Genomic DNA, 9254 nt, shown 5'->3' with positions numbered 1-9254 from the left:
TCAGGGAGGAAAAACCTGCAAACATCTTTCATGTTGAAAACATGCACACTTCAGGGGGAAAACCCCCAAACGAATCAACAAGAAAAAACCCAAACATCAAATCCCTTTTTGACCTCTATCACGTAGAATCAGCGAATCTCTTTCTGCAGAGAAAGAATCCGTGTTCACCTTTGAACTGAGAAACAACTGTACAAAAAAAAAAGTGAAAAATTATGCTTGGATAAAATTTATCCATCAACTTCATGCTGCCCTTTTGCAGCAGTATTCCCTCAAAACGTAAGAGGACACAGGGCAACTTGGAAAACACCATTAAAAATCGGTTTTGAGTTAAACAAGCAGTACTTATTCAGCCCTTCTGGTGCTACCGTATATGAAGCAGGCTTCTCTCAAACCACGGGGGGACAAACGGAAGAGGAACAGGAAAAGCATGTAACTTCTTAATTTATAGAGCCAGGCGCACGTTACATTTCGGACTGAATACCGAAACAGTACTGACCAGGTGCAGGTATATCAATCTAGGGGAAAAGCGATCAGAAGGAGAAATCTCAAACACCAAGCATTCAACTCATTTTCTCACCATGCAGGACCACTGATATACTGCGTTCAAGGGTAATCACTCAAATGGGAGTTGTAATCAAAATCTATCATGTGAAACTGGAGATGTGAGACCTGAAGACCCAAACGCCGCGGCTGGCAGCCTGCTGAGAGTAGAAAGGGGATACCCCGTTTCTTCCTTCCTTCCTTCACGGATCAGCAAAACTCAAGCACACAATTCATAGGAAAGTAGGAAAAAAAGGAAGCCTGTTAAGAAAGGCTCAAGGGGAACAGCGTGAGCTTTACTGACCTGCGGTGCGTCAGGTTCGACAAGCGGCTGTTCCACGACGGCGCTCCTGCTCGGGTTCGGCTTCTCGCAGGGCTCCCCGGCCACAAGCTCCTCCGCGGGCACGATGGGCAGCGGCGGCGGCGGCCAAGCGGCCTCGGGGGTGGCGCGGGGCGGCGCCGCCACGCACAGGTTGTAGGAGTAGGGCAAGGTGCCCTCGCAGAAGTCGGCCGGGAAGGCGGCGCCGGCCAGTGACAAGCGCTGCGCGCCCAGGCAGCGCAGCACGCCGGGCGGCCCGGCCCGCCGCAGCCGCGCCAGCACGGCCAGCGCCACGCTCAGCACCAACAGCGCCGACAGCAGCGCCAGCGCCAGCACCAGATAGAACTGCAGCTCGCCCGCCGCCTCGGCGCCCGCCGCCCGCTCGCTCAGCTCCGGCAGCGCCTCCTGCAAGCTCTCGGCCAGCACCACATGCAGCGTGGCCGTGGCCGACAGCGCCGGCTCGCCGTGGTCCTTCACCACGGCCACCACGCGCTGCTTGGCCGCGTCCCTCTCCGACACGGCCCGCGCCGTGCGCACCTCGCCGCTCTGCAGCCCCACGCGGAACAGCGCCGGCTCCGACGCCTGCACCAGCTCGTACGACAGCCACGCGTTGCGCCCCGCGTCCGCGTCCACCGCCACCACCTTGCCCACCAGGTACCCGGACGACGCCGAACGCGGCACCACCTCGAAAGCCGAACCCACCGAGCCCGGCGGGGCCGCTCCCGACGCCGCCGGCGGGGGCGGGTAGAGCACCCGCGGCGCGTTGTCGTTCTGGTCGAGCACGAAGACGCGCACCGTGGCCGTCGAGCTGCGCGCCGGCGACCCGCCGTCCTGCGCCCGCACGGCCACCAAGAACTCGCGGCACTGCTCGTAGTCCAACGAGCGCTGCGCGTACACCGCGCCGCTCCGCGCCTCCACCGACACCAGCGGCGCCGCGCCCGCCGCGCCCGCGCTGCCGCCCGACAGCCAGTAGCTCACGCGCCCGTTCGCGCCCGCGTCCAAGTCCCGAGCCACAACGCGCAACACCAGCGCGCCCACCGCGTTGTTCTCCCGCACGTACGCGCTGTACGACGCCTCCTCGAACACCGGCGCGTTGTCGTTCACGTCCGACACCTCCAGCAACAGCTCCGCCACGCTCGATAGCGCCGGGCTGCCCCGGTCCCGGGCCACCACCGTCACGCGGTGCTCGGACGCCTGCTCGCGGTCCAGCGCGCTCGCCGTCACCACCTTGTAAGAACCGCCCGACGACGCCACGATCGACAGCGGCGCCTCTCCCGACAGCTCGCACGACACCTCACCGTTCTCGCCGGAGTCGGGATCGTTCACTTTGAGTAGGGCCACCACGGTCCCTGCAGGCGCGTCCTCGGGCACCGGACTCGACACAGACAGAATGGTGATCTCGGGTGCGTTGTCGTTCACGTCCAGCACCTCCACCTCCACCTTGCAGTGTGCCACCAGACCGCCGCCGTCCCTCGCCTCCACAGGCAAGCTGAACGCTCGCGTGTTCTCGAAGTCCAGAGGCTCCTGCAGTGTGATTGTCCCGTTCTCCCTGTCCACTACGAATTTCTGAAGCACTTTGACCGGCATTTTGCCGAAATGATACGTGATATGAGCGTTGGTGCCGGCGTCGGCGTCTGTGGCTGACACTTTCAACACCTCCGAACCCGGCAGTGCGTCCTCCCGGAGGCTCGTGCTGTACCGGTCCTGCGAGAATACGGGTGGGTTGTCATTGGCGTCTGTCACGTTGATCCGAACCTCAACAGTCCCAGTTCTCATGGGCTCCCCGCCATCTACTGCCGTCAGTAGCAGCTCAAAAGAGCTCTGCTTCTCCCGGTCCAACATTTTCTCCAGCACTAATTCAGGCTGCTTGCTTCCATCCGGGGTCTCCTTCAAGGCCAGACTGAAGGAAGGGTTGCTGGTGAGCTGGTAAGTCAGCAGTGAGTTGCTTCCCACGTCCTCGTCGTGGGCCATCTCCAGAGGAAAACGAGCAGCAGGAAGCGTCCATTCACCAATCTCGAGGTCCAGAGCAGCCTTGCTGAAGGTCGGGGAATTGTCATTCACGTCCTCAATGGACACCTCGACATGGAAGACGTTGAGCGGGTTGTGCACCAGCGCCTCGAAGCTGACCGAGCAGGACAACGACTCGCCGCACAGCTCCTCCCGGTCCAGCCTCTCGCTCACGTACAGGTTCCCGTTCCCCTCGCTCACCGTGAAGTATTGCTTGTCCGCGCTGAGCCGCAGCTTGCGCGCCGGCAGCTCGTCGGCGCTGAGCCCCAGGTCCCGGGCCAGCGGCCCCACCAGCGAGCCTCTGGGCAGCTCCTCGGCCATGGAGTAGCGGAGCCGCTCCGCCGCCGCCCGCCAGCACAGCCACAGCAGCACAGCGCCCAGCACCGCCGCTCGCCCGCCGCCCGGCCCGCCGCTCGGCCTCCGCCCGCCCGACATCGCCCACAGCGCTCGCTCGCCGAGCTCGCCAGGCTCCTGCCGCCGCCCCGCCTCCCTCGCAGCCGCTCGGCGCAGCCACAGCAGCGCCCGACAAAGCAAACCCGGACCGCCGCCGCCTCCCACTCGCACGCCTCTGCTGCCCGCGCCGCCTCTCGCCTCTGCTGCCCGTGCCGCTGCCGCTCTGGCCCGCACTGCCCGCCCGAGCCAGCAGCCTGCGGGGACAGCACGCACAGGCGGCGGCGGCGGCGGCTCCAGCAACGCTCGCCGGCGGCCCAACAGCGGCACCCGGAGGCGCCGACACAACACTGCAGCCGCCTCACGGCCGAGCATTAATACTGCTTTGATGCTCGGAGTTTTTAGGGTAAAGCTCTTCTTAGGGAAAAGTCCCATCATCTGGTCAGCCCATCTATGGTCAGCATGATCAGCTGAATTCTTTTCAAAGATTTCTGAGAATTTATACACAAACCCAAAACCTCTATCTGACCTCATCAAGGCAAGGGACTTCTGTGCTGTCATTTGCAGCAGCTTTGCCAAAACTTTACGTTAAGAACTGATCCCCAGAGCACCTGAAGGATCACTGAGGTCTCAAGACGCAAGTTAAGCAAGCTGCACTGATTTCAAAGAGCTACTAGGTCACTGTCAACTGGACTAAAGTAATTTATCAAGCTTCCAATCTTTTTTGTATCAGAACAACAAAAATCCTTGGCACCTACTAAACCAAAGAAGACAAATCAAACACTTCCCCCTGTCCCACGTGTGGCTGGTTATTCACCGCTGTGACACATCCAGCCATGTAGGAAATCACACAGAGAGGCACAGTCGTGTAGTCCTCACAGACACAAGAATAATGCCCAGGTAGGTAAGATTGGCCAGCAGCTCTGTACACTCTGTACAATGTTCCAGAGCTTGCCAGAGGGGGATCAGAGGGAACTGCTGCTATGCACTAATGCTCCTTGATCTTGTTTAATGCTTGTTACCCACTCGGAGTCAGGAAGGGGTAGGGCTGTGTGCAAGTGCTCTCCTCAAGGCCTTTCTTACAAAGCAGAAGCTCAGATCTCTCACTCATTTCTGGTTATTAATAAAGAAATCCAAAACTGTGACTGAGCCCTCTGAGGGAAATACTGTATTCCTGGAATGTACAGCTGCTTTGCCAAATCTCTGCCTTGAAAAATAACTTCCCAGAGCACATAGAGATCAGAAAGGTCTGAACACACAAGCAGGGTGCTAAAGCTTTACTTTGGACTATATAGTAGGAGAGTTCATTTCTCATCAGTTCTTGTGAATTTTACTGCTTTGTAGCCTGATCATCTCTTATGAGTATGAAGCTGTAAGTGTAAATACTTTATGAAAGGACTGTATCTGAATGCAAGGACTTGGGAAAGACTAGATTTTATCTTCTATTTCATTTTCTTTGCACCTATCATCCTTTTTTTCCTCTTGTGGTTCTCAAGGGAATTCAGTATTTGCTGCAAAATATTCACAGCTACAAATGCAAAAGAATAATCTACATGTGGAAAACATGAATCATGACCTTCCAGGAAACAAATCCCTAAGGGAGATCAAGGACAGAAACTGTAATTACTACTTTGAGGAAGTAATTACTACTTCCTCAAACAGTTACAGGGACATAGAGATGGAGAAAGGAGGTTTCACACAGGAATTATAAGCCATTTAACCTATATATCGTCATTCCAATCTCTCCTGAACATCTTGTAGATTTGCTTCTGACAGTCATGATTGGCAAAAACATCTCATGAGAGGATAATTCATCATGATCATACCTAGAATGAGAATATATTTGCCTGCTCACCATCATTCTGAGAAGAAAGATAAGCATTCAAAAGCACCAGAGAGACTAAAAGAGGAGTCGTCATCCAGCAGAGGTGGATCACTGAGCTATTCACTCAAAAGAATCTCTCTTTCCCTCTTTTATCACACACACAGTTGCACAAAGATGCAATTTTTTCTACTGTCATATGTACATATATTCACCCATAACGACATTAAAAGACAAATGTACCCCCTCACATGCCTTTCCTTCCACATCTGCTGTAACACGAGCCAGAGGCACTGACACATAATGAAGTACTCAACAGAACTCAACAGTTTTTCTATTATGTGGCCTGTTCATCTCCCACAAAACTGAAGCTGCATGTTCAAGAGATTTATAATTGGCCTGTTCTCAAACCATGTGTTCTGAGAAGGTAGAACAGATTCTGTTTTACCTTCTGTTTCTTCTTTTTTTTTTTTTCTCACACAGAAAGTTTTAGGTGGCTACAGTAAACATTTACTACAAAACAACTCACAAATTCAAATGCAAACGCACTTTCCAGAAATGGGGGGAACAAACCTTCCAGGAAATGAAGGCCTGAAAGAGTGTTACTACAACTGTGAAGAAATTCTACTTTACAACATGACAGGTATATATAATTTGAACAAAGGTGGTTTCCCGCAGGAATTGTCAGCTGTGCTACTCAAAAATCATCCTTCTAAATGCAGAGTTATTGTACAAATGTTCTATTATCAGAGGACTGCTGTTGTGTTTCAGGATAGGGAAACCAAGATCAGGAAAAAAAATGGCACAGGCCTTGGCATCAGGCGTGAAATCAAACCATTGCTCAGCCAAAACCACATTGACCCACCTGATTTCCTGCTTCAAAGTCAGCCTCTCACCCTCCTTGCTCTGCATTCACAGCCTTTAGTTGCACCATGGACAAATCCAGCTATTGATAATGTATTGGCCACACATGAAAAAGCATTTCATTTGGTGATGTCTTATGGAAACAGAACTATATCAAAGTATTTGTTTTGGCAGCTGCAAGCCTTGAAAGTATGTATGGATGAAATCCAGTATTTAGGACTCCGTAATTACAGTCCTGCAGGGTTTCTACCCTCAGATATACATTGACATCTCCCTAGATCTTCACTTGTAAATAGGAGATAGAAGAGGAATGGCAGAAATACTGTCATTAAATATAAAATGAACAATGAGAAATAGCTGCCGCAAGAACCCAGAGGAATCATGCCTGGAGAAAATGAATCTATCCTACTAATGCTAACATTTCTGCAGCAGCCTTCCTCCAAAAGCTGGAAGGACAGACAGTGAGACTCCTCTCTTTATGCTCTCCTGTTCTTTATGTAGAACAAACCTTACTCAATTCATGGAATCACACACACGTGTTTCCTTCGGGACTTCCATTATCAAAACAACAATAACCAACAGCTCTCTCTTCAGTGCTATCAACCAGGGCCAAGTGCACCCCAATCAGGAAAAGCACTTACAAAGGAAAAAATCTCACTGTAAATCAAAAGTATTTAGGTTCACATTACCTAGCTTTGCCATTTTTCCTTGCAGCAGCAGCTGAATCACCTGAAACTCTCCAGTGACCCTAAATGTAGGATGAAAAAGCTAGTGCTGTGCCTCAATTCCCGCTCTGGATGAATAGGGTTTTATACTCTTCCTGCTTTCATTCCTTTATGGAGACACAGATCAGCACTTTCCATCCTCACCACCCAGAGAAACCCAAAGAAAAGTGGACAGAATTTCAGAAAGGCTCCAAGACAATCGAGAACAAGCACAGGTTTATAGTCATGTGGCAAAAGAGTGTCCATGGGTGGCTATTCTGTGCTGGTGCTGGGGCTCCCCTTCCCACAGGTGTCCCCACTGAAAGAGTCCTCTGCAAGCAGGAAGACCATCATCATTCTACATACACAGTTCATCTCCTTGTTGGAGACCTTCCACTGCCTTTCAGGACGGGGAAAACAGGATCACAGCCTGAATGCACAGGCCTTGCTACCAGACATAAAATCAAATAATTGCCCAGCCAAAATCACATTGACTCACCTGTTTTCCTGGTTCCAAGTCAGTCTGTAACCCTTCCTGATCTGCATTCACAGCCTTTAGATGGACAATATCCAACTATTCCTCACATATCAGCCACATGTTCTTTTAATTCAGTGCCATTTTATGGGAGCAGAAGTACATCAAAGTCTTTGTCTTGTGTATTGGGTTTGATTGGCAAAGTTTTGGTGGCAGAGGGACTACAAGGATGGTTGCTGTGAGAAGATGGCAGAAGGTAACCCTGTGTATGACAGAGCCAGTTTTGTCTGGCTCCAAGATGGACCCACCGCTGAACCAGTCAGCCCTGGTGATAGTGCCTCTGTGGTGACATATCTAAGAAGGTTTGAGACCTGCTGCACAACGGCAGCCAGGTGAGATGAGTGAGAATATGCAAGAGAAACAGGTCTGCAGACACCAAGGTCAGTGAAGAAGGAGGTGCTCCAGGTGCCAGAGCAGATATTCCCCTGCAGCCCCCGATGGAGTCCATGCCGAGGCAGGTTGTCTCCCCGCAGCACACGGAGGTCTGTGGTGGAGCAGATCCCCACCCTGCTTCCCGGGAAGGACCTCACACTGAAGCAGGTGGATGTGCCCTGAAGAAGGCTGTGTCCCTGTGCACAGCTCATGTTGTAGAAGGTTCTTGGAAGAACATGTGTCCCTGTGGAGAGGAGCCCGTGCAGCAGCAGGTCTGCTGGCAGGACCTGTGACCCCTGCAGGTCACCCATGCTGGAGAAGTGCATTCCTAAAGGACTACACCCTATGGAAAAAGACCCCTTTTGGAGCAGTTTATGCAGATCCGCAACATGTGGGAAGGATTCAGATGGAGAATTTAATAAAGGACTGTCTACAGGGTAGGACCTTGTGTTGGAGCAGGGGAAGAGCATGAGGAGGAAGGAGTGGTCGTGATGAACTGACCCCAACTTCATTTCCAGTGCCTTGCACCTCTTGAGAGGAGAAGGTAGGAAATTGGAAGAGAAGTTGAGCCCATAAAGAAGAGAGGAATGGATGAAAGGTGTTTTTAAGATTTGGGTTTATTTCTCATTATCCTATTCTGATTTGACTGGTAATAAATTGAACTAATTTTGTTGTCTCTCATTGTTCAGATCTGACTTTTACTTGATAATAGATTAAATTCATTTCCCCAATTCGAGGCCATTTTGCCCTGACAGTAATTGCTAAGTGATCCCCCCATCCTTATCTGCATCCATGAGCCTTTCCATATATTTTCTCTCCATTGTCCAGCAGCTTGGTGGGCACCTGGCGGCTCTCCGAGGTTAACCCATCACATCTTGGCAGCTGTCAGTCTTCAATTTATGGATATAAACAACCTCACCAGCCTGATAATCTGTTGATCTTTTACTATATGAATGTTTTCAGAACTACCATACAAAGAAGACCAACTTTAGAAGTGAACAAAAAACCAAGACAATCATGGGAAACCTGCAAAAGTGTAAAAATCACATCTTAACATTTCAGACTGAATCAATTGTAATAAATACACAGAAAAAGTAGCTACTTGCTAATAAGTACACACAAAGCTCACACAGGAGCTCTCACCACTGACTACAGCCAACAAGGCTGATATCCTTGTGGGTGTCTGTTACAGACCGCCCAACCAGGATGATGAAGGAGATGAATTATTCTACAAGCAGCTGGCAGATGTCTCAAAATCTCCAGCCCTTGTGCTCATGGGTGACTTTAACCTGCCGGATATCTGCTGGGAGCTTCATACTGCAGAGAAGAGGCAGTCAAGGAGGTTCCTGGAGTGTATAGAGGATAATTTCCTTCATCAACTGGTAAATGAGCCTACCAGGGGTAAGGCCCCACTAGACCTACTGTTTACAAACAGAGAGGGGCTGGTGGATGATGTAGTGGTTGGAGGCCGCCTGGGGCATAGTGACCACGAAATAATAGAATTTTCAATCCTTAGGGATGTAAGGAGAGCCATCATTAAAACTTCTACTCTGGACTTCCGGAGGGCAGATTTTGGCCTATTCAAAAAACTAATTCAGGGCATACCCTGGGAAACAACCCTTAAAGGCAAGGGGGTCCAGGAGGGATGGACATGCTTCAAACAGGCAATTTTGAGCGCACAGGAACAGGCTATTCCAGTGT

General features: G+C 51.4%; 1 protein-coding gene across 1 annotated transcript; it reads right to left on the bottom strand.

Moving 5' to 3' along the window:
- Positions 1–461: 461 nt before the first annotated feature.
- On the bottom strand, positions 462–7461 carry LOC113993332 (protocadherin gamma-B5-like; the record flags this gene model as incomplete). The annotated part of the gene is made up of 3 exons (XM_027731343.2): positions 462–515; positions 845–3707; positions 7285–7461. Coding segments are annotated over 3 exons (3094 nt in total), but the record flags the coding sequence as incomplete, so codon positions are not given.
- Positions 7462–9254: the final 1793 nt, after the last annotated feature.

The sequence above is a fragment of the Pipra filicauda genome, unplaced genomic scaffold (assembly GCF_003945595.2).
Source record: "Pipra filicauda isolate LSUMZ 115617 unplaced genomic scaffold, ASM394559v2 scaffold823_size72751_pilon, whole genome shotgun sequence".
Classification (NCBI taxonomy): Eukaryota; Metazoa; Chordata; class Aves; order Passeriformes; family Pipridae; genus Pipra; species Pipra filicauda.
The sequence above is the reverse complement of the archived record's forward strand: the minus strand, read 5'-3'. Positions and strand labels throughout refer to the sequence as shown.